Source organism: Drosophila tropicalis, unplaced genomic scaffold (assembly GCF_018151085.1).
Source record: "Drosophila tropicalis isolate 14030-0801.00 unplaced genomic scaffold, ASM1815108v1 contig_158, whole genome shotgun sequence".
NCBI classification, from domain to species: Eukaryota; Metazoa; Arthropoda; class Insecta; order Diptera; family Drosophilidae; genus Drosophila; species Drosophila tropicalis.
In genome coordinates, this window is record NW_027172602.1 from 985,469 (window position 1) to 1,013,138 (window position 27,670).

General features: G+C 34.2%; 1 protein-coding gene across 1 annotated transcript; it reads left to right on the top strand.

Moving 5' to 3' along the window:
• The first annotated feature begins 317 nt into the window (after positions 1–317).
• csw (corkscrew) lies at positions 318–27,582 on the top strand. The gene is given in 11 exon segments (XM_068303565.1): positions 318–487; positions 2,123–2,310; positions 2,378–2,504; positions 19,958–20,120; positions 21,693–21,990; positions 22,048–22,929; positions 22,932–22,984; positions 23,060–23,150; positions 23,216–23,405; positions 23,474–23,994; positions 24,072–27,582. Coding segments are annotated over 11 exon segments (2,712 nt in total). The 5' UTR covers positions 318–473; the 3' UTR covers positions 24,257–27,582.
• Positions 27,583–27,670: the final 88 nt, after the last annotated feature.

Sequence of the window (27,670 nt, forward strand, 5' to 3'; positions counted from 1 at the left end):
GTACAACAAATCTTTTAAATTGCTTAAATAAAACAATGAGAAAAATTCAATAAAAATAATACCAAATGTGTTTTCATTTTAAAACAGTTCAAAGCAATGCTCAACTAAGTTTTTATCAAAAGAACGAATGGAAAACAATTATCATAATAAATTTAAATAGTTTATTTAATTTCATTGTGTCGCTTCTAAATCAAAATTTCCGTTACTGAAGGGGCGCCACGTTGTCATAAATGGAGCCACTGTGCAGAAAACAGCGTGTATCGATTGTTTGCGCACATTGTTATCGATAGTACATCTTCGTTGACAACTATCGACTAGTTCCCCATCACTACGACTAGCCTAGCCTATAGTTTTTTTTTTTCCAAATCCAATTGTAAAAATAAGTTTAAAACAAAAAGCATATACACATAAGTTTCGTTTTTTTCGTTAAGTGTAACATTTATTTATTTTTTAAGTGCGCATTCAATAAGAAAATGTCATCGCGAAGGTAAATCAATAGGAAAAAACAATGTACACACTGCAAAAATTTCTCACCAATACACGCAAAAACCTCTCACTACACTAACACTCACACTCAGGGACGGATCCCAGGGGCGGGGGGTTCTTTTTTCCGTTTCGTTTGGTTTTTTTTTTTGGGCTCCCCATTCCCCGTTTAGCCACCATCACTCAAACTATCAGATTTCTTCAAAAACCCATGCAAAATTATACGGAATCAAGGGATTGTTAAGGCGCAGGCATTAAATATCTAAAAGCTCCTCTGGTCCATTCTTTGGAGGTCTGTTTATCAAGTCTTTGAAAATAGTTTCTGTGGTTCTCTCTGATTTAACAAAAAATAATAATAAATTCTTTTTTACCTCGAAGTGAGCAACAAATTGGTGGTGAACAGGTGAGACAAATTGTGTAAAGGCCAATAACGCCACCCGCCACCGCGCAGAATTTTGTGGAAAACAGCTGATTTTCAGGGCAAACATTTGTCAGAGTGCATCACCATCAACCCCTTTTAAAATTATTATTATTATTTTCTTTTTAAATTTATTCAAATTCGTCTCTGCCTGAACTAGAATCAAAATCAAGTGAAATGGGCGGGTTATAGTTTTGTTTCCAGTTGTAGATTTTCATATTGAATTATTTAAAAAGGTAACGATTTTATATGGAAAAACAAATGCACTTTAACATTGTTTCAGTTAATGCAACTAGTGGAATAGATAACAAATCAAATTTCTAACGGTTGCCATGTGAATCGGTTATCATTCTTATCAGAAAATTACTTTGGCGTTGAAAACGGTTTTGGTGTCTCGACATCTCTCTTTTTAGTGTGCATAATATTATTGATTAACAATAAAACAAAACGAAAAATTTTAAAAATCAAAATACACACATAAATATAAAATTTAATTGCACATTTTTGGGTGCAGAATTTTATTTATAAATTTATTATTAAAGTTTATCGTCAACCCATTTGCCTTATCAGCACCATAAAAATACAGAATGTATTCGTTTTTTTTTTTTTTTTTTTTTTTGAAGATATCTTAAATAAAAAATTTGTATATCAGTATGTCTGGCAGAGTCAAAGACGAGATAAGAGAGAATATATATGTATATACCTATACCCTAAAAGGGTTAAAATGTTGCCTTAATTAATAATTCTAAAATAATCTAAATTAAATTAATACAAAAAAAAAAGGTTTGGACATATGTAACTTTAACGGACTTGACCTATCTTAACACAGTTTGTCATGCTGAACTAGAAATTATTGCAAAGAAATACCCTGGTTAAAAAAAGGTTATACTTAATATTTTTAAAAGTATTTCAGAAAACTACAAATAGAAAAAACAAATTTTGATAAATATTAGTTTTTGAAAAACATTTATATGTATATATTATATACCTTCAAATTATAATAATGCACAATTTTTTTTTTTTTTTGTTTTAAACAGCAGTTAATATTTTTAGCCTTTAATATTCATTATCAGTGGGAATCTTGAAGTCACATATGCTAATTGCGAATGACCAAAAAGGTCATAAAAGTCATCACAATGACATTATAGTGAGGGAAACTAAACACAACACAAACAATTTGGAAGAAAATTTAATTTTTTGTTTGATTATTACCGTTTTTAGATGGTTCCACCCAACGATATCTGGCATCGAAGCTGAAAAATTACTACAGGAAGCCGGTTTTGATGGTTCATTTCTCGCACGTCTCTCATCCTCAAATCCAGGCGCTTTTACGCTCTCTGTGCGCCGTGGAAATGAGGTAACACACATTAAAATTCAAAACAATGGCGATTTCTTTGATCTCTATGGTGGTAAGTTGGATGCACACATACATAGATAAATGCACACATATACATACAACAACACCTTAAATCGCAGGTGAAAAGTTCGCCACACTGCCGGAACTGGTACAATATTATATGGAAAATGGTGAGCTGAAGGAGAAAAATGGCCAAGCCATTGAGTTAAAACAGCCGCTAATTTGCGCCGAACCCACCACAGAAAGGTAAGTCCCCATCCGATAATTTATATTACAAATATCAATACATTATTGAAAGAAAACAACGATATTTAAGTAGAAAGATCAGTTAAAATTTCATATTTTGCAATTCTTATAAAGGATTCCTCGATATGTAAGCCCCCACTTGCTGTTTGATTTGTAAACAATATCAGTTCATGAGCAACAATTTTGTTAATGAATAACTCAATGAGTTATGTCCACAAGTAAATACGATATATGTATGTATGTTTATCACTAAATAAATAGGTATATATTCATGATTGGAATACTGTCTTGCAATTTTCACTCTCAGAAATCGTCTTGAGTTAGCTTTTGGTAAATATATAAACATTAATTCGTAAAATTACACCAATAAAGCATGAAGTTTTGAAAGAATTTATATTTATAGTATTGCTAATTAGAAACACTTTAGATGGGCAATGACAATGACTCAATTCAATTCAAAAAAATCATACAGAAAGTATTCAAATATGCATTATTCACTATTTATCATCAATGTTTCACTTTCCTGTTGGAAAAAACAAAGACTCCGTTTGCCAATTCGTTGATCTTATCGGACCAATTCAAAGAATATGTAAAGCGATCTGATTGGATTGTTTACTACTTTGATGGGCTATTTAGTTCTTTGTTATAGTAGGTCTCAAGAGCAATTTAAGTGTCCACACTCTTCAGATCTCTACATTAGACAGGTTATCAGATGTTTCTTCATAAATCCAGGTTTAACTTAGACTAAATGAAAGTTATATTGAAAACGAATTCTTAACTTTGGATAACAATAATCTATAAATTTCGATAATCTATAAATTTCGATAATCTATTAACTATTCCATTATAATGAAAAGTGATTCACACTATTTTTTATGAATCGATTTAGACAAAGGTATTAAAATATTTGAAAAATTTCTTTAAAAAAACCTTTAGTTACTCGTATGTACCTACATATGTATATTCTAGTCATAGTCTATCGTTTCCATGAATTGTTAATAAACTTCATAGAATTTGTTTAATGTTTGAATATGTTTGTCTTTTGGTGGTAAAGGAGAAGTTGTGTCTCATTTCGAATTAATATGAAATGTGTGAATAATTTCTAATTCCATTTAACGAAACTCCCACACACACACACTCACGCTCACAGAGATAGACACAACTCACATTGAAGCATTGGCTTTTGTTGTTGCCATTTTACAACCCCACGCGCAACAAATTTTTGTATTGTATTATTTATTATATTTCTTTTGCTTATTAATATTTCTTCTGTTTTGTACGTTTTTACGTTTTCTTATTGGTTTTTTTTTTTGTTTTGTTTGAACCTCTCGAGAGTCATTGAAATTTTTATATTATCTCCCTACCGTCTTGCGTTGCTACTACTACGGCTCCTCCTCCTCCTCTCCGCCTTGATCTCTTCCAACATCTCCTGACCCTGTCTGATTGTCTCTCTCTCTGTATTTGTGTGTGTGTCATTTGTTGCTTATTTTTGCTTCTGCTTCTCGTTCTTCTTGGAATGTGCATTTTCCGCATTCATCCTAACGGTCATCCTAAGGGGTCAGCTACCTTTTTTTCTTTATATTTATTGATTTGGGCCACGCCCACTGACTTTGACCGGCTTGTATTGCAACTAAATTTAATTGGTCTGATGCGAAGAAGGTGAGAGAGACTTTTAAAAATAATCAAACATACACACAGGCATACACACACACACACACAACTGGTATTGGCAATACTTGTTTGCAAACTGTGTTAAGTATATTAACAATAAAAACAATAACGACAACAACAAAAAATATCACTTTGAAACTTAAATTGAACTTATGCTAATGCTCTTTACCACCCTCATCCCGTTTGCTTGTCCTGTTCCTCAATTTTGGTTGCACTGCATCATCGGCCTCAGCGACGGCCAAAAGTGTCGTGACGTGACTTTCTGTCGGTTTATATTTATAAACTCTGAAGTCGAACTCTCGCATATTTATAGCTCAAGATCTTGTGTAATACTTACTTGCGTATTTCAGGTACAAAAATATCAGCAGTGTTTTTGTTGATATCTTTTGTTGTTGGTTCTGATCGCATCACAAAGTTGGCACACACACAACTTTGACGTCAAATTTTATTGGGTTCCGAATTTGTCAAGGCTTAAACCTGGACTTTTAAAGTTTATTTATAGGAGGCAGAATTGATAAAAAAAACAAACAAATCTCATACATAGATATTTAAAGTTTGTTATTCTTAATTTTTTAAGTTCAATTCAGTTGTAGAAGTATGCAATTTTAATATCTATCCTAATTTAAGTCATATCTTAAAATTACAATGATAGATCATCATTTGGATCATGAATAGATCTAAATATTATTTTCTCGGGAAATATCGTTATTTCAAGGGAGTCCAAACCTCTTAGATATCCTCCCTAGATGCGTTAGATCATTGTAGGAGAATCTGTTGATATTAAATGAACATTGTTTACTTTGTCCTTACATGACAGTCTATGTCTGCAACATTTGCCCAAGGACTTAAACCTGAAAACATATTATATAGCCTACTAAAGATGAATTTTATATATTTTTATAGATTAGAAGTAACATAATTACACCACATATTGAAGTAGAGCTCTTTGCTATAGTTTTCATTTAAAAAATATTTCATACATATGTATAGCTATATGTATGTCACCAGTAAGTTAGTTTGTTCTTAGGAGATTTCTTCTTAAACCAATTGATCCATTCTAATCAAGTTAATTGCGACTTTCATTCTTGAATAACTAAGTACTTCAAAAAAAGTGATTAATTTTTTCATGGAATCGTTCTTTATCATTACTTTCATTTCATTATAGAGTGAGCAACTTTAAAAGTGTGGGGAACTTTCTAGTTCCGTGTATATTGATATATATATATAGATGTATATTGGTATTTTACCCTTTCTCTAATGATGGATGGTTATATATGTAGATCTTGAACTTTGAACGAATTCAAAAAATCGAATTGCAATTGCAATTATGCAGTCAATGTTGTTGTTGCTTATTCGCTTATTGCGATTTGACAGTTTAGCTTAATTGTTGTAATTAAAGATGATGATAATTGTTAATTGTTGCTTTACTTTCTTCAATGCGATTAACAACGATGCAAAGTTCTCACACATCGCAATTCCAGTGTGTATTCGCGAGTAAATAAATGAAAAAAAAAAAAAAAACAAAAATAAATACACAAATGGGCGTAAATACTTACATCTGTATACAAATACATAGATATATATATATATATATGTATGTATGTATAAACGTGTAGTGTACTTACATATTGGAGCAAACTAGCAAATCTTTCATCAATTAAGTTTTCATTATAGTTTGTGTGTGTGTGAGTGTGTGTGTGTTGCCGTGTTGAATAAGTTTTGATGTAAATCCCTCTCACCTTTACTTTAATTACAAATCCTAATACCACTTATCCGCTGGATTTTGTTTTCAAGTGCTTTGAAATACTAAATGTTTTCAATTTTCGCCATTAAGACAAGCCTATAAAATGGAATGAGTTTTTATCTTATATAAATTATGCCGTTCACGTTGATCGCAAAGTTGTCTCCTCCGCTCCCTCCACCCTGCTTTAGCCTCTCGACATCTTCTCGTCACTCATCTTACATTAAAGCACTCGGCTTTTAACTGTATTGTATGAGCTACATATGTACATATATCCGTAACTGATCGCATCTATATCTATGGCTATGGCAATAATAATGAATGTTGTTTTTTATACGTAAATCAAATTAATTGTGAGTATATATATTTTTGATCCCAGACATTTAAAGTGTTTACACATGACACGATAGATACGCTCCTTAATAACGCCCACATTATCCAGTTCATTTTGCGTGTTACCAGTCACATACACCATTCGTTGTTGTTGTTGTTGTTATTTATCTTGTTTACCCATTCCACTATGCATGTGTGACTGACTGACTGACTGGCTTACTGACAGATCCTGATCCATTTTTGGGGTATAACATCAGACCAACGGCATTTTATCATATGTTTATCACAAAAATTCCACCGATTCCACCTTTGTCATCCGATAACAAAGAATGTGTCCTATATATAAGTATAAGTAGTCATCTTCTCTAGAGCGATCAAGTTGTCAAGTTTTTAAGTCAAATTCCATCATGACTATAACTATATACATACATACATATGTATATATAGACTCATGGTAAATACAATAAATATCGGAGTGTTTTGCTTTACAATATAATGAAACTGCAATTTGTGGCCTTTTTTTTTGCAGTACTTCCCCCTCACATCGAAGGTATAGAGTTGTATACTCTAAATTATTTAACAATCGAATGTTCTATGAGATCACGAATAACTCAACTTTAATTATCATTAAATTAATCTAATGCGTATTTCGATATAATTTCTTAATTATAGATTGCAAATAAGGGAGCGAAAAGTAATGAACAAAATTAGATTATCACTTTGATTTGATTGAAACCATAAGACTTTGAAAACAAAAACAATCATTTCCAATCACATTGGCTTAGAGAGTCTTCCCATAGACATAGACAAGGGAAATAGACAAGACAAGACACTAGAAAAGCGTCCCTTTTACTCACTTTATCACAAATTCTAACTTTCGTCACATTTTTTTTTTATAATTTTCCAACTATTCGAAAATTACAGATTTTGTTTTCCTATGCTTTACTTTTTGTTTAATAATACAACTTTTGAAAATGACATTTACCGTTGCAATGTTATATCCGCATTCTAAAAATAGCTTATAACAATTTATTATCATTACAGTTAACTAAAATTTAGATAATAAATCCATAGATATATAACACAATTACCATTGGTTATTCATAAATCGACATTTCGTTGACTACGACAATAAAAAACCAGAGGGCCGGGGCTAACTTCGACCGCGTCAAAGTTTGTATACCCTTGCAACCTTTTGGTAACTCTTTCCTTACCTATTAGCCATCAATGTGGAAGAACGTTTTATCTAAAAAGGCTTATGTTTGCGAAAGAATGGCCTACAATCATAGGAAATAACGAAGATATTGATCAAAGTCACTGTTTTCCACCGATCGTTCCTATGGGAGCTATATGATATAGTCACCCGATCTTTATCAAATTCGACACAGTCATTAACAGATATATTAAATTAAGAAACGTTTAATTTAAAAACAATCACGTTAAAAGTAACGAAGTTATTTACAAAAGTCACTGTTTTCGCCCGATCGTTCCTATGGGAGCTATATGATATAGTCACCCGATCTTGATCAAACTTGGCACAGTCATTAACAGATATATTAAACTAACAAGTGTTTAATTTGAAAGCAATCGCGTTAAAAGTAACGGAGTTATTTACAAAAGTCACTGTTTTCGACCGATCGTTCCTATGGGAGCTATATGATATAGTCACCCGATCTTGATCAAATTTGGCACAGTAGTTTATAGGCGTAATAATCTCTCTAATATAAAGTTTCACGATAATAACATAGAAAACAACGAAGTTATTGAGAAAAGTCACTGTTCGTGACTTTGGGGTTTGTATGGGAGCTATATGATATAGTGGTCCGATCCGACTGAATCCGAGATATACAACGCCTGCAGTATATACAAGCCTACGTGCAAAATTTCAGCTCTGTAGCTCTTACGGTCTAGGAGGAGTTTGCGTTGATCCAGACGGACGGACGGACGGACGGACGGACGGACGGACGGACGGACGGACGGACGGACGGACGGACGGACGGACATGGCTAGTTGAACTCGTCTCGTCGTGCTGATCAAGAATATATATACTTTGTATGGTCGGAGATGCTTCGTTCTATGCGTTGCACACTTCTGACCAAAATTAATATACCCTTTTTGCAAGGGTATAATAAATTGTAACGACTTTACGAAAAAAAAAAAAAAACAAATCATAATGAATACTTGATCTACATACCCTTTCAAAAGGGGGTATTCAAAAAAATTAGTGTAAGAGGTTTCCAACTTTTGATCCTCATTAACTCTATCTTAACTCAATATCCATAAACAACATTTTCTTAGATAATCTTTAAATTGTAAAGGTTTTGGGGAACTGTTTTCCTAGAGAACAGGATTGGTCCATGCATAGATTTTAATTGCCTCTCATGAAATTGAAAAAAAAAAAACAAAAGCTCAATATATATACATATATAGGTATATATGTATATCGATAGATCTATGCCCACACCCACAAAAACACATACAGTAAAGTGTATGCTATTATCAAATACAACAAAAACCCCAACAACACACACACACACTTTAGTTAATTTAAATTTGTATCCTAAATGGTTGAGAACTCAATTTAAAGCTCACGGCACGAACTGTCGTACGAAACGGCAACCGCAAATACAATTGGATATATGTGTATGTGTATGTGTATGTATATGTACATATATATCTGGGCCTGAGACATCTGTCGTCAGTAATTATACATTCAGGGTAAATCCCTTGTATAAAAAGAACAACCAAATAATAAAGAAAAAGGCAAAATAATAAAAAACCACAATCATCTACCAACGGGCCATCGAACCGAAGAGAGTACACAAAATGATTTTAATGATGATGATGATCCTTTTGTTTGATGCATTTCAGAAAACTAATGCATTCTTATGATCCCCAAAAATTTGCTGCCATATTAAAGTAAAAGCCTTATGTAATAAGCAAAAATCTCTCATAAATCTTCAATACATTGGGGATATCCCAGAAATCGTAAATCTGAAATCTAATTATAGCTTTTATGCACTACTTTTTCAAGTATTGCAAATGCATTTGTAGCTTTTCATGCCGTGTATGGTAAAATAACATCATAGAAGGAGCTGATCAGCTAAATAATGCCATATATAAGGCACGTTAACACCTCTATTCTTACGACTTACGTGCCCAATTTGCTTTCTGCCAACAATACAATAAAGTGAAAATGAAAAACTGATTTGGAACATGTTTAATTTGAATTAGGATTCAGCAAGACAATTTAATCAAATCGACAATGGGCTATTAACCCCAACCCACAAACAGGAGAGTTGATACATGAGCCAGAGCCTGAGCCTGTCGTCCGTCCGGCACACTCTCAAAGTGCCCAACTCAATGTTAAACTTTTGAAAATAAACAGAGGGATAAAATGAGACGAGGGGAGGCTCGTTCAATTGACGCATAGTTTTGCGCTTGGCATATTAAATGCCTTCATTTTGCGCACAAAATAACAATAAATTATGTTTATTTATTAATTTAACGTTGTTTTTGTTGTTCCTTTATTTTTTTGCTTATTTGAGGCTCTCCCCCATCATCATTATTATGATTATTGTTATTATTCTTGTTGTTGTTGGGCCCAAATACGGTCGTTGGGTCGGTCTAAGTGTCTCGTGGCTCTGTTTTCGGGATTGTGAAGGTCGCTATATCAGGATTGGCATTGAAATTGCTGAATCTGTCAAATTATGTATGTATGTACATATATCGAACAGGTAGAAAGAAAACAAACCAAAAGCAAAAGTCTTAAACAATCTGAAACCTCTCACTATTTGAAATATTTTAACAGCAACATGATATTAAAGGACAAGTAGATTTACTCAAACTTTTTATTATACAAATGCACAACTTTAGAGTCTATGTAATAGGCCCAAGATGATATTACTTCACAGAGTTCGCAGAAGTAAAATCTGTTAAATTTGATTAGACTGCCTTTTAAATATAATGATAAGAGATACCTGAGCTACAAAACAGGTAAGTTTTGAGCAAAGGCTATCGAAGGCGATCTCAAAAGTCTATTTACACTGAAAGAAGACTGTCTTTTAATACTGATATTGGATTCTCTAGACTAATCACAAAGCCTACTCTGAGTACTGTAGAGGATTCAAACAAAAAGGATAATACCTAAAACTATTTACTCGAAATCAGCAAAGACAAAATTATTACATACTGCGAACGGAGGGGATATACCAAACAACAAATGAAATATCGATTTGAAGATCCTTGAAGATCACGAGCTGGCGCCTCGTTTTGAATGTGCGGAATTGATTGATTCCCACTGTTCGTAAATTGCCGTTTTCCTCGATTTTATATGAGTTTTATATGCATATAACTTGCAGATAGAAACACAAGTACCTACATACTTATCCATATGTATGTAAATCATGTGGTGGGGTTTTTGTTGAACACTTTTCTTGATTTATGCTTGAACATTTTAGTCGTTGTTGTTGACTTTGAAACATTTTCGATGTGTTGTCATATGGTTACTGTGGCTGCTGCTTGATTCCAACGAAAAACCAATGACGAAATGAACCAAATTGTTGTTGTTGTTTGTCATCCATCCACTGTTCATACTTAGTTCGGGCCTGACACTGTCGCACGTCGTCAAAAAAATCGAAAAAAAAACAACAAAAACAAAAAATGTTTGCCAAATATGCGGGGCACGTTTCCACATGCCTCTGACGTCTACGCCTGCGCGTTGTAAAAAGAAACTCGACACTGTTTTTTGGATCGAGATATTGTCGTCTCTTTTGCTCTCCTTCCTAGATATGAGACGTATGTATATAGTGCTGTTTGTATCGTTGCCCTAGGCATATCTGGTCTATATAGTCTATATATTGGTCAGAAATTTGTTATTTTTATTTTTACCTAAAGTTCTGTAAACGTTTTTCAAATTGTACAGCCATGGTCAAGTTATTAAGTACACCATTATGAATTCTCTTTGAATTTGAAATAGTTTTTAAAACTATAACGAAACTGTAAGTACATTTATAAAGAAGTCTTAATAGATTTATAATTTTGTTTATAAATTTGAAAAAATTATCCATAACTTTATGTTAAAGTAAAGGCATGTCATGTGTACCTATTATTATGACCAAGCTTGTATAACCATACTAAATGCAATCAAACGGTTAGAGATAGCCAACCGGAAACGCAAAGTCTTTCCATTTGAATTCGAAAATTGATCAGATAAACAAACTAACGATTCGACTCTATGCACTTGAAATACATATATTCTTGATTAGTCGTCAAATCGAATGTTTGAATTAAATGTATTTTGTTGGAATTGAAAATAACAAAATATAATTAATGGAAAATATTAAGGGCCCACTTTAATACAACCGGTTTTTACATTCAAATCATTACATTGTGTGTAACCATTACTAGTTAATCTCTGTTTTATTATAAGCAGGGTAACTTGAAGTCGATAGCTTCACTTTTGTTTTACTGTTGAGCCCGGTTTCAATTTCATTTCCGGTGGCAGGAGGCGCCTGTTACTCTGTGTTTTTTGCCCATATTTGGCATACAATTGATTCATACATTTCGTAGAGTTAGTCATCAAATGTAAATCTCCACCAACTCAAAGGAAATAAAAGTAAAAGTGTTTTTATTATATTCACATTTTAAGTTTTTAAACTGTCTCACAACTTATACTTAGAACATGATGCAACTGTACTTTAAGGCAGGGAGGATTCGTCTGTTGTGTTGTGTGGATATGACGGTGAGGGGGCGGGGTGCTATCAACTCCCACCACCATATAAACAAGGTGTAAAACATCTTTCGTTTCGAAAACTTTAAACAACATTGACAATGATTAAGGCAATGACAAGCAAAACAGTTGACGATGACATAGGGAGGAGCAGCAGTGTGATGGAGCACAGGCAGCAAGTAAGAGGGGGTCCACCATCTTGTAGAGGGATGATGATTTAAAAGCAAAAAGCGCTGGACACACTCAAGCTCGATTCATTCATTCTCCAGCACACAGTCTGAGCGCTTAGAACGCAACCCCAAAAATAAGAAAAAGTTACAACTAAAGCGGCAGACAAATAAACCGAGCAAGTGAGAAAACCAGAGACAAAAGCGTAGAGAGAGAGCGAGAGCAAGAGCAACCTAACGAGCGACAACGACGATCACGAGAGTCAAGAACGATCACCAACAAGCAGCAGCAGCACCAGCAGCAACCGTAGCAGCTTTTCCACCTTGACAAAAGCTTTGGAGACATCGACTGTCAGCTTCATTCTTCAATTGCGGTTCAACGGGACAACACACAGTTTATCACTTTATCTTGCAAAAGGTGAAACAAAAGAAAACAACAAGAAAAGGGCGCGCGCGCGATCGTAACGCATTGTGATCGTCTTGTTCAGTTAATTTGAAATCCTTTTGAGCATATAGATTATGCCTTCATCCGCATTTGTTTTCGAGCACTTGATTCCGGCACAAACGCGTCTGGATGAAGCAGCAGCCACGTTGGGAGTCAATGGAAGTCCCAGCAGCGGAAGTCCATCAAAACAGAAAACAGCCAAACTGAAGGCATATGAGACCAAAGTTTTATTGGCTATCAAGAAAATTGTGCAATAATCATCTAATCATAATAATAACTAAAAGTACTGATATTAATTAATTTAAAAAAAAAAAAAAAAACAATAAATGACTGAACGATAAAAATCCTTTAAAAAAAAGAGCAACAAAATTAAGAGAGAAAAGAACATATTGATGGTTATATCAATCATTAAATAACAACATTTCAAATACATAGTGGAAATAGTTTGTTTTATGGTTTTTTTTTTTCGTTTATTTGTTTGTGTGTGTGTGTGTTTATTTAATTATTACACAGTTTCTGTCTTGTTATTTAAACAAGTGTGAGCAATTAAGGAAAATTTGCTAACCAAAAACAAAGAAAATAAAAACAAAACATCAACAAAAAAAGTAAACAGTGTAAAAACCGGAAAATAATAATAAAAAATAAAAAAATAAAAAAAACGCAGAAATGCTTTTTTAACAAGTGCATTGAGAAATTGTCCAGTTCGCTGGGCAATGTGGTAAATCACAAATTGCAAGAGAAACAAGTCTACAACAACAACAACAATAATATTAACAACAACAACAATAATAATAGTATTAACAACAACAACAACAATGTGTACAACAATCAACGTAACTTTGAATATGAGCGTGCCATACAGGCTCATTATGGCGGCGAGAACAGCGGCGGAGGCAGCGGCAAATCCAAGACAAAGTCATCAACACACAAAAATCAACAAAGGCAACAAAATATGCAAATCGTGAATGCAAAAATTGTATGACCAACGATGAGTTGGCTTTGATCATTAAGGGCGTGGCTCATAACAGCAGCAACAACAATCAGAATCACAACAGACGTCGCCCTGTCTCAGCCCAGGCATCGGCAGCTCCTTCCACATCGACATCAACTGAATCCCTGCATCGTTTGAGTCCCATCTATGGCATGGGCAGTGGTGCCGCCTCATATCCAGCCACACCCACATCATGGTCAGCCACCCCGCCACCATTTCCCACCGCATTTGGCGGTGTTTGTTCAACAAGCACACTCCAATTACTGGCCACAATGCGTTTCCAGTTGCATAGCTATAAGTAAGTCCATTATCCTTTTTCCTTTCGGAATGTCTCTCACAAATGTATGCTATGAAAAAACAAAAGTCGAAAACTAATTGCAAAGCAAAGACAACTATTCATTTCTCAATTGCAAAGTCAACAATTTGATTGTAATTTATTTGAAATTTACATTCAAAGGGTCAATTTATATAATTTCATGTTGATTTTTTCAACTAGTCAATATTGAAATTGTAATTTCTTATTTAGTTCCGAGATGGGAAAACCATTTATAAGGAAAGATAATTTGATTTGAGCATTTGTATGCAATTGCTGATTGCTGTCATGCGTTTGACGATGACGAAAAAGAAAACGTTAATACACTTGAAATCACATTTCAATTTGGCAGCAGCCAATAATGGGCCCTAATAAGCCAACAATAGTAATAACAAACAAAAAATAATAATAATAACAACAACAGCAGCAACAAAATTGTCATGTGTTCGAAATTGCCACGCAAAAAAACAAAAAAAAACAACAAAAATGCCGAGGAAAATGAGTAAATATTTACGCAGAGCATCAGTTGAAACAACAATCACTTAATAAAAGCAACAACAACAACTCATAAATTGGATATTCTAATATGAATGAATAGAATACACACGCTCACACACACACACACACACACACTTGTATATAGTAGGCCAGGAAGAACGGGGAGAGCAAAACAAAGTATCCATTTAAGGCATATGTCCAGATCAGATCAGATCCGATCAAATCAAATGCGTAAACAAATCTTGCTCTTATCCCACGCGCGAATATATCTTTATTCTCTTTTTCTCCTTCTCGCTCTCTCTCTCTCTCTGTGTGTCTGTTTGTGTATTTTGTTATTTATGATATTCTTAAATTATTCTTATATTGATTTTTATATTTAGTGCTCTGCCAAGATCTAATGAAATTAGCCACGCCATTTACAAAACAGATCACTTAGACATACCTACATATAAAGCATTATTGTGCATATCTTTAGAACAATTATTATTATTAGATAGCATAAAATTTCAAACTATATCATTTCCATCAAATTTGTTTACTTGTACATTACACATACGTCGTGTTGTACGAAAAACGAAAAACGTATTGGAAAATTTGTCATATTCAAACATTTTTGTTGTTGATGATATCATATTTGCATTTCTCTATTGCTTACAACTAAAAAACAATAAGAAACAACTCATAAATGTTGTTAAAAACAAATATCGAAAAAATTAAAGACGCAATTATGTTACAATGTATTCAAATAGGCAATCAATTATGATCAGCTTTGGCTTTGACATGTCATATATGTATGTAGATAAACCCAGTTGATTACATACTTTTGCGGGGGAAATTTCCTCTATATCATTAGATAACTTTAGAGACACATTCAAAGTCGTCTGTTGCACTGCAGATGTAAGATATAAAGAATTTCTCTTTCTACACAAAGTTAATCTATGTATATTTAGCCATAGTATATAGATTTAGATAATATTACTTGGAATTGGCAAAGATTTGTCTTCTCGTATGTATGTACATACATATATATAAAAGAAAGATAAGCAATCACTAACCCTAGACTAAGAACGCAGACAATTTATTGTTATCTTGGCAATTCTTTACATTTCTCTCTTGGATATCTTTTTTTTTTTCGCTAGATTTTCATAATCTTTCACATTTTAGTCTAGACTTGAGATTAGAGTAGAAAGTATTCCAAATCATTTCTAATTGTTCATCAATCATAGATTTGTTGAATATTTCAATATTCCATTCAATAACTTAACTTTCCATTTGAACTTGGTTTATTTCCGCAACTCTGTTAACAGATGAAGGGGGAAAATATCACGCGACTGACCTTCGTTTATGCCAAGATACGTGTAATTCACCCGGCACATTAGGTCAACATATTGAAGTCAGTTTAATAGTTGTAGTAAGTGATTATATATATACATATATATAGATAGATAGATAGATAGATGATTGGTAGATCTGTCATTTGTCAATAGCAAATTGCAATTGCTGTTGCCACTCTTTGTTGTTGTTGCTGTCGTTTTCTTCGGGTTTTCTTCTATCTCTATCTCTGTCTATATTGTTTATAAACAATTTATCAAATCAAATATATTTACAAGTAGTTTGCATTTGTATGTAATGTGTTTGTTTTAAAGAACACACACACAGCCCTCCCTTTCTTTCACCTCTTTCTTTCTATTTATATATATATATTTGTTTTTTCCCCTGACTTTTTCTACGTTTTGCATATTTCCGTTTTTTTTCCCCCAATTGCACAACAAAATTGAGTTGTTGTTGCCTTTTTGAATATGGTTTAATTTGTGCAAATTCATTCAGAACTTAAATATGAATAAGACTATTTATTGATAACGACTATTCCATACTCTTTGATTGTATATCCTGGTCAATCGATTTCATCCAAGAGAAAGACCATATATATTTATATTCCTTTCTTCCTTTAAATAAGTTGCAGTTTGTCAGTTACGAACTGCCAAACTCGGTGCGTTGGCACACAAAAATATCATTTTGATGATGACAAATGATCATAATTATATACAGATGTATATATATAAGTATACAGATATATAATATATCCTATATAGCATTTGTCTCTTTGTTTATTGACCTTAAGTAAAGGTGCTGCTGGCGGCGCTGCTTTTTATGAATGCCGGGCTTTTGTAACTGTAAAGATATTTTGTGAAATCTCTCACCGATTGACGCGACACACACACACACACCCCAAGATAAATTAAGTTTGTTTTTCTGTCGACATAGCCGATTTAAAATTATAATGCTAAATATAAAAATCAATATACATCAGAAAAGGATCAAGAGAAGTTGGCAAATTTGTGAAATCAAGTAATAAAGGGCGGCCGATTATCGTTCAGACAGTTGGAGGTCAGTGTAAACATAGCTATGTATATATATATATAGAGAGAGAGAAGAGTTGTTCAATATTTAAGAATAGCTAAAAAAAAAACACAACAACAAAGTCAAGAAAAAAATATATATGTTTTTTTTTTTTTTTGCGAGGTAAACAATAAGAAATGTGCTAATAGCTGGCCTAACCCAAAATCTGTGAATTGCTTTTATGTAAATAACGTGAAACCTTTCCAGATACAGATGATACGTACATATACATATATATATTCTATATTGTCTCTGAATCACCAAAAAGAATGCGCAGTTCATAAGCAAATCGGATATAACAATGCAAAGCAGAATATTTTCTTCTATCAATATATCATAAATTAAGCATAACGTTTTCAAAACTGAAATGGAGAGATATGTATTTTGGGCCAATTGTGAATGATGGTTTCGTTGGGGAAGGGAAGGGAGGGCGATCTAACTGACCCCCCAAGAATCTGTCACTGCTTTGGTCTAACCAATTAGGAATGTTTATTCCTAATGTCATTCGTTTGGCACATGATCAAGAATTACAAATTGAATGCATAAGGAGATTAGTAATGAACTGAAACGACTTTAACTAAATGTTCTTATGGTCCTGAATCTGATAACTATTAAAACTTTACATTACCTACAAATAAAGAAAACTGAAGCAGTTTTATTGTAACTTGAAGACTTTGCGATGGTTTCTAAAGTAAACAAAGAATTATTCAATTTGGACTTCCTTAGCCATATTTCCGGGCTTTGTTTTGTTTAGTTTTTTTCTTGTTTCACTCTCTCACCTGAAGGCGGCATTAGTAGCCACCTTGAATGTGTAACAAATATTTCCCCCTCTCTTTCTTCTACCAACTGAAAGCACGCGCTTTCCAATGAAACATTGAAATGTTAGATACGGCCCGGAGGCGGGGTTTATCGGGGCGGTTAATGTAATGCTAATTGTTTTTAGCCCGTTTGTAACAAATTCTATTAATAGCTCACATACGGAAGAAAAAAAAAAATAGAATTTGAAATTTTTTAAATAAATTCTAAGTTGATGCTTACATACATAACACATGACTGTGTGTGCTAAGTGTGTGTGTGTGTGTGTCACCTACAACAATATGTAAATAATTCAATAAATGTTTTTTGTTTTTGGAGAACTGGCCATATACATTTAAAATAAAATACCTAGGTATTTTATGATATCTATGACCCCAAAAAAAAACAGAAACAAAACACAAAAAAACACACAAAATAAGTGAAACTGAAACCGGCTTAAGGACAACTGCCGCCACTGTCCCCCACCTTCCCTATCAAGCACCCACATTGCCCCCCTCCCGAGTTTATTGTCACCCGTTGATGTCAATAGATTGTGTTGTTGCACATTTCGCTCGATTTATGGTAGTTTATACTACATATATACATTTTATGTAGTTGTATGTATATATATATATATATACATATAGGTATATATATGTATGTATGTATAGTTGAAGTTATAAAGGCGACGAACTCTGGACAGAGCATAGCAGATCACAGCGGAACGTAGACAACAACATTGTGAGGAAACTGAGCGGCGAGGGGATAGAGAATGCCGATGATATGAAATTCAAAGCAAGTTTTTTAAGTTAGTGTTATTTATGCTAAATAGTTAGCCGAAACAATTTAATCATGCACAGAAGAGAAGAACAAGAAAACAAAATAAAATAACCTACCCGAATTATTGAGAGGCCTCAACCAAATAAACAGGGGCGGATTAGCTTAGACATTTAGAATACATTTTTTTTTTTTTAACTTAACAATTTCCAACTAAAAAACTATAACTGTCTTAGCAACAGTTGATTCTTAAATTGAAATGAACTTGTGAAATTATTAATTTGTTTATTTTTGAAAGTGAGTCATCTTAAGTGAAACCAAACTACATTTTAAATCATAACGTAAATAATAAAATTGAATTATTAAAATGCTTATGAATCATTGTCTTATAGTTAGTTTTTTATTTTATACAATGCTGTATAACAATATAGAAACGATATACAATTTGCCGTTCTTTACCCATTAATCAAATCGACAACGAAAATGTTATATAATCTTAATCCATTCATTAAAGATGTTTCTAAAAGTGGGAGTTATTAGAAGTTGGTTGGATTTGTTTATATTATATTTGAGTGACAATCCACCCTTGATCCTAAGGTATATAGGAGAAGAGCAAGCAGTGCAGAGAGGTGCTTTTCGTTAAGACAATCTGTGAGTGAAAAAGATGCTTACTATATTGATCTATTTGTTTGATCATTTGACTGGCTAGGCAAGTTAGCGAGTAGTTTTCGACTTATATAGGAACAGATGGATATACAGTAGAATCCGGCTCAAGGGACGGAAGACCTACTAACCGGAGGCCCTTTAAGTTTGTATAGGGTCCAACCAATCATTCATCGAACTTTAGTCGCTATAACCGGACAGATGTTATAAGCTGGGTCGTTATAACAGGATTCTACTGTATATTTCTATATATTATATGTATGTCTATAGATAGCATATAGTGAGTGCAAGCAGTTGCCAATTCAAACAACGAATGAGCCATAAAACTTGCACTTTTTCTTTTCATGTCATGTGTGTGTGTGTGTGTGTGTTGTTGCTTTCCATTTGACTGTTTTTCTTATACGCAATACATCTACATATAAGTATATACATATAGCCACATATACATACATGTATGTATGTATGTATGCTTGTAGATGCCAGTAGGAGTCTATATATGTACATACTCGTATTGACTTGCTGCATACGATTCGATATTTGCACTGCCTAGTTCCTACTACTCGTCGTTTCTACTACTACATACTACTACTACTACTTGTCGGCATCGTTTCTGCTTTTTGCGCGCTTCTCAGACGTTCGTTGTATGTAGGTATTTTGTTGTTGTTTTTGTTTTATTTTTTAAAATGTGTTGTTTTGTGCACCACAGCGTGTTGTAGTTTGTAATTGCATTTCAAGCGCGCACGTAGTCAAAGTCAACAGCCAATAGTCAATCGAGAATCGTCAAATCGGTCAGTCAGTCAGTCAGTCAGTTAGTCCAGTCAATTGAACAGAAAAAAAAAACAAATTTCTTTGCTGGAATTTAGCAAATTTTGTGGCACCATTTAATTTCTAATTTTAGTTTAATTTGCTTGTACATCTTTCATTGCAGATGGTTTCATGGCAATCTTTCTGGCAAGGAAGCGGAAAAATTAATATTGGAACGTGGCAAGAATGGTTCGTTTCTTGTGCGTGAATCTCAAAGTAAACCTGGTGATTTTGTTCTTTCCGTTCGAACGGATGATAAAGTAACGCATGTCATGATTAGATGGCAGGTATGTACACAAACCCTTTTGAATACCAAAACAAACATAGATATACGTATGAGATTATATGAAACAAAAAATGCAAATCGATTTCAAGATATATGCATACAGATATATATATAGCTAGCCTGACAACAGCAGCAGCAACTACAACAACAAGTTGTAGGCAAAACACTGGCACTGGCCATAAAGTTCCTCATCATTTGACCTTGAATTGTATAAGTATATATGTATGTACATCGGTACATACATATGTATGTAAGAGTGTAGTTGTTGCATATTACGGCATACGTATAGGTAGAATTCCAAGTCGAAGTCGAAGTAATGACCACTAGTCTCACCCAGTTCATTTTGTTGATGTCAATCGATAGCACTAAGTACATCATTTACATCATATATGCAATTTGTAATGTTCAATGTTACTTTTGCCTAATAGAAATACTATCTACTATACATATATATCTATTTCTATATAAAGCCACAACTTGACCTTTTTAGGCCTCAAAAGCAGAATTAAAATGCGGCTGACGACCAATGTCGCGTATGTGTAATATTTAACAGTATTCAACTGCTTGCATTTAACATAGCTTTAACAGCGCTTAAACAAGTTTCACTGCTTCTTTGCATATACAATCAAAATGTCAACCAAGCAAGCAGTGTGTTGGCATCTTCAAGTGTCAACCAAGCAAGCAGTATTCAGTATTTCAAATGCAACTCGTTAGTTTTTCTTCCCATTTCCTATAAATTTTGTTTATAATAACAACAATTAGATTTGAATTTTCAGCAACTTTCAAGAGTTTTTAAGTGAAACTCTTTTTGGGTTAAAAAACAGAAATTCTTTTATCAATAACTTGCCATTTTTGAGCCATCGGGGTCCTTTAAAATGGTTATGCTGTAAAACATTTAAGATTCCAAAAGGCTAATCGATGCCCAATCTAATGCCTACAAATAGTTTCCGCTAGATTGTAAATAAATCCATAAATTTAGTCCTTAAAAAAGGTTTTAAACCAAAAGGTTTTCATATCATTTCACATTCAAACACTTCATTCTGTTATTGTCAGGCAATATGTTTCTTACCAGATCTTTCACGATTTTAAGATTTTTTTTTGTTTTTCCAAGGGCACTGTCAAAAATACGTTAAGATTAAGAAATCAACTTGAATTATTTGAAAGGCAGAAACGACAAAAACAAAAAAAAAAAAAAAAAAAACACTTACGGAAATCGAGTTTGTGTAAATTGTTATCTAACCACTAAGTCTTAATGTAAATTGTATAAGATTGTTGAGAGGGCGTGATGAGAGAGGGGATGATAAGACGGTTTTGTTTTATTATACATAGTTCTAGCCAAAGCCAAGTAAGTAAAGTGCCTCATCCCAGTAAGTCATGTCATTTACATGAGTAGCATTTTAGACTTTTTCCTCATTTAACATTTAAGTCACGTTTCTGATTTTATTCGCTAATATATTTTGGGTTTATTGTGTGTGTGTATGTTTCAGTTATGTTAATTAATTTTATTGTCAAGCGGAACATAACCGTTAGTAGAACTTACTATAATGAATACATATAACTTATTATTTCACAGGATAAGAAGTACGACGTGGGCGGCGGTGAATCATTTGCCACACTCTCCGAACTGATCGAGCACTACAAACGTAATCCCATGGTGGAGACGTGTGGAACTGTGGTGCATCTGCGACAGCCCTTCAATGCCACACGGATTACGGCAGCTGGCATCAATTCACGGGTCGAGCAGCTGGTCAAAGGTGGCTTCTGGGAGGAATTCGAATCACTGCAGCAGGATAGCCGTGATACATTCTCGCGCAACGAAGGCTACAAGACAGAGAATCGTCTGAAGAATCGTTACCGCAATATATTGCCATGTAAGTGAGGCGATTGACATTGAAGTTGGCAAATTCTAAATGTTCTCATATCCACAGATGATCACACGCGTGTCAAATTGCAGGATGTGGAGCACAGTGTGCCCGGAGCCGAGTATATTAATGCCAACTATATACGCCTACCCACCGATGGCGATCTGTACAATATGAGCAGCTCGTCGGAGAGCCTGAATAGTTCGGTGCCCTCGTGTCCAGCTTGTACGGCCGCCCAGACGCAGCGCAATTGTCCCAATTGCCAGCTGATCAACAAGACCTGTGTCCAGTGTGCAGTTAAATCGGCCACATTGCCGTACAGCAATTGTGCCACCTGTAATCGTAAATCCGACTCCCTCAGCAAACATAAACGCAGTGAATCGCTGTCCACGAACGGGACAACCGGCAGCAGCAGCGGCGGCAGTGGCAGTGGCACTGGACCAGGAACTCCTACATGCATCACAGCCACGGCGAATGCAGCGGCCGTTGCCACTGGTTGCCTGGCCGGATTGCTGAAAAAGCATAGCTCCGAGTCGCCATCCCCGTATGGGGTTTATTCCACAGTCGCCGAACGGGAACGGGAACGTGAAAGGGAAATGTACAAGACGTATATTGCCACACAGGGATGTCTGTTTACGCAGCAGGTCAATACGGTTACCGATTTCTGGAACATGATCTGGCAGGAGAATACGCGGGTCATTGTTATGACCACCAAGGAGTATGAGCGCGGCAAGGAGAAATGTGCCAAATATTGGCCCGATGAAGGACAATGCAAACAATTTGGTCCGGCCAAGATACAATGCGTTTCGGAGAACTCCACAAGCGATTATACGTTGCGTGAATTTCTTGTCTCCTGGCGAGACAAACCAGAGCGCCGGATCTATCATTATCATTTCCAAGTGTGGCCCGATCATGGTGTGCCAGCCGATCCGGGTTGTGTGCTCAATTTTTGCAGGATGTCAACACCAAGCAGGGTAATCTAGCCCAGGCGGGTGAGAAACCGGTAAGTTGATAACTAACAAACATATTGAAATGGTCTCCTTCCATGCTAACGCTCTCTTCTCCTCCTCTTGCCCAGGGTCCCATTTGTGTGCACTGCTCAGCGGGAATTGGACGCACTGGCACATTTATTGTGATTGACATGATATTGGATCAAATTGTGCGCAATGGTAAGTGATTAATAACTCTTTAACACCCATACGAATGTTAATCCTGGTCCATTCTATTCACTTAGGCTTGGACACCGAAATCGATATACAACGCACAATCCAAATGGTACGCTCGCAACGCTCTGGCCTTGTCCAGACCGAGGCGCAGTATAAATTTGTCTACTATGCGGTACAGCATTATATCCAAACGCTGATTGCCCGCAAACGGGCCGAAGAGCAAAGCCTTCAAGTTGGCCGCGAATATACCAATATCAAGTGAGTGAGACTTATTTTATCACTCTCTGCTAGAGTGAATGACTAACTAATTGGACTTTTACTTTTAGATACACGGGCGAAATTGGCAACGATTCACAAAGATCTCCATTACCACCAGCAATTTCTAGTATAAGTTTAGTATCAAGTAAATCACCAGCAACGCCAGGGGCAACGGCAGGGGAACGGGACAGGGACAGGGATAGGGAAACGATGACAACTACATCAATAGGAGCAGGCATAGGAGGACTAAGTGGCATCGGAGGAGTCGGAAGCAGCAATAAGCATCTAACGAAACAACAACCGCCATTGCCACCACCACACAATGGCAGCATTATTAGCGGCAGCAACTCAAATAATATTAATAATAATAACAATGGAAACAACAGCAGCAATAACATCAACAACAGTTGCAATGGCAGCAGCAGCGGCAGCGGCAATGGTAGCAATGGCAACATAAATGTCTTACTCGGTGGTATTGGCATCGGTGGTGGTGGTGGTGGTGGTAGTGGTAGCGGTGTTAGTGGTGTTGTCGGTGGTGTTGGCCACATCCGTAAATCAAATTTATTTAGAGAGGAGCAGGCGGCAGCAGGTAAGCAACTAGTGGAACCGCCGAATCGGCCACGGCCCGGTATACTCAAGTTGCTCACCAGTCCCATAATCTTTCAGCAAAATACAAAAACATTCCCAAAGACCTGATCAGCATGAGGCAACTGTCGTCGTCGTCGTCCACATCGTCGTCGTCGTCATCGCCTGCATCTGCATCGGCGTCTGCGTCTGCGTCCGCATCGGCGTCAGCGTCAGCGTCAGTGACTGCATTGCTGCCGCCACCGACTCCGCCACGCAAAACATGACAAATGAATTTTTAAATATTTGGGAACGAAAAATGCAAACAAAACAACAAAAAAAAAAAAAAAAAAACACCCACACACACAACAAAACAAAGATAATTCTCAACTCTTGACATGCGAAATCCTCTCCAGAGTTCACAAAACGCCTCCCCTGCCCAGCAAAACTACCCACTACCTGCACCTTGTATCTATTGTTGTTTCTGTGCGTATGCGTTTGTCTGAAAGTGTGTGTGCGTGTGAGTGTGTGTGCGTGTGAGTGTGTATGCCTGCGTGTGTATGTTAATTATTATTTTGTTTGTTTTAATTGTCTAATAATTAGATTTTTTTATTTTAAATGTAATTGTCTCGCTGTAGCTTATAAGATTCTTTAACAACCACACAACAAATCAGCCAATCAATACACAATTCTAATTCTTTATACCTTAACCAGGCGTTTGTTATGTTCTAAGCAGAAAAATAGTTTTAACGAAGAATATTGAAAACAAGAATCCCTCTCCACCCTCCCTCTACCCACACTTCCCCCTTCCTGCAATACCTTAAAGCCCCAAAAATGATGACGAGCCAAGCCAACGAGCAGAACAGATTAAAAACAGGTGAAGATGAATTAAAAGATCAGATATACATAGTTTTAGTGTTGTAAGTGTTGAAACAAACAAAAATGAAAAAAAAAAAAACAAAAAAATGAAAAACAAAAATTTAAACTTTAAAAACAAAACAAAAAATAATAAAATATATATATATAATATATATATATATTGAAACAACAAAGCGTTGATTGTGATTCGAGAGAACAGAAACGTAAACGTTAAACATGAACAGAATTAGAGAGAAGCCCGAAAGAACAGATAGTTAGAGCAGAGAGAAAGAAATTAGAGAGAGAGTTAGATAGATAGAGATAGAGAGAGAGAGAGAGAGAGAGAGAGAAAGAGAATTAGAAAAGAGAAAAAAAGAACAAGAGATGATTAGATAAGTGAAAAAAAAAACAACAAACAACAAAAAAAAAAAAAAAAAAAAAAAGATTAATCTAAGTATATACACTTGCATAGGGAAAACCGCAACCGATCTTTAAATACTGTTTCTATAACCAAGCCTATATCTAAAATTACAATTATTTTCCTTTATCAACTAGTCCTTATCACTTGATCCCCCCCCACCCCACAATAATCAAATGAGAAAAACAAAACCTTAATATTATTCTACTCTCCTTTGTCCTTGGACATCATCTCTTTGTCTGTTAATTATTATTTTTTTTTTGCTTTTTGCGCCAGTTATTGATTGTAATTTTGCTTTAAAATAACAAAAAAAAAAATATATATATATTTTTTTTTACAAACAAACATAAACTTATATCTCTATACAAGAAAATTTTACCTACTAAATAACAAAACAAAAAAATTAATCTTAATTATTTATCAAAAACGAAAAACAAAAAAAAAAAAACAAATTATAAAATATATACTTTGTGTTTACATTTGAAATGGATCATTTTAATGCTTATGACAATTCGTATTTAGCAACTTTAATTTGTAGTTGTAATTGTAAATTTTTCATCTGGCAGATATACATGTACACACATCATGTGTGTGCGTGTGCGTGTGTGTGTGTGTGTGTGTATGTCTGCGCGTGTCCTTTACTCTTTTGATTAATTATAAGTAAATTCTTGCGAAATAAAAACTTAAAATGCAATATGTGCATAAGGCACAGTGTCTTGAGGTCTCCGCTTTAAGTTAATTATTTTCTGTATTTCTCTTCTTCTTTTTCTCTTTAAAAAACGCTAAAAAAAACAAATTATTTGCATATACAATAGAACAATACACACACATACATACATACATTTTTATATATACATTTTTTTTGTAACACGTGACAAACAACAACAACAGTCTATGATATCTGTTTAATTGACCTATAATTGTAGAATTTTATAATTATTATTATTATTATATTTAATATTTTTTTTTCATTTTATGCTTTTTGTAAGAGCTTTATAAAAAAAAAAAAAAAAAAATTGTTGTTAATGATCTTGATCTTGCATAAAAAAAACGAAAACAAAACAAATGAAAAGATAAAACATACAAAAAAATAAAAAAAAAACACAAATTATATTTGTATTTACACACAACACCATAAAATAAAACATTTTATATATGCGACAGAGAGAATTTTCATTTATTATTATAATTATTATTTGTTTTGGTATGTATTTGGTTTTTTATAATATTTATTTTTTTAGCTCTCAAACAACAACCTAAAAAATAAATAAAAGCAAAAGAGAAAAATATTTCAAATCGTAACGAAATGAATCGAAAACTAATCTCGATTTGTTATAACCAATAAAGCAACAATAAAAATAATTAAAAAAAAAAAGAAAAAGAAACGAAAACGAAACCAAACACCAAGCAAGAAATAGACGTGTTCATTAAGCCATCTAAAAATGGTAGAACTTACTTTATATACTTAAAAATATACATATATATGTATGTGTAAAAAGGATCTAAACCCAATTTGAATCACTGCACTGTATCAGGATCAAAAACGATTGAAAAGCGAAAACCAATTTGCATGCCTTAAATAAACTAAGAAATTTGTTTTCAATTCTCTCCCTTCCCTTACCTACATACATACATTTAAATGCTTCTGGTTTTCATGTTAGCAAGTTATTGTAATATATATGTATATACATATATAAAGAGAGAGAGAGAGAGAGAAGGAAGATCGTGCATATAAAACTCTCTATATATAGTTAGACGATATTAAATGACAATTATTCAAATTGATTATGTTGAAGCCTGGCTTCGACTTGGGTGTCTTTTGAAGATGAAAGTAAAGGTGAATAATGTTGAAATTTGAACCAACCGATAAACAAACTCACACACCCCCCCCACACACACACACACACACACACACTCACACTCAGATATACAAATATATTTGAAAATATGAAGCAAAAACGTTTCAACGTTTCTTTCAGTGTTGAATTATGTTTGTGTTTGTTTTTAAGTTTTTGATTTCTATGATATATGTAAAATAGATATAGAATTGGATATAGAAATGGAATATACATACATGTATGGGCTGGAATGGATGGACAATGGATACACAGGATGAAGGAGCAGAGCGATTACCGGATTAACAACAATTACGAAACGCTTATTTAAATTTAAATAAATCAAATTTAACGAAAAACCAAAGCAAATACCAAAATCGAGAAACGAGAATCGAAAAGAAAACAAAACACCAAAAAAAAAACAAATATAAAAATGAAAACCGATGGAAAACTCAAAAGAAAAAACAAAAAACGTAAAAAAAGCACAAATAACAAAATCAAACACCAAGTAGACAAAAAACGCTTTAGAAAACGAATGATGAATTAATTGATAAAAAATTATAAAATGTTTTATGGAGTTTGGTTAGTTA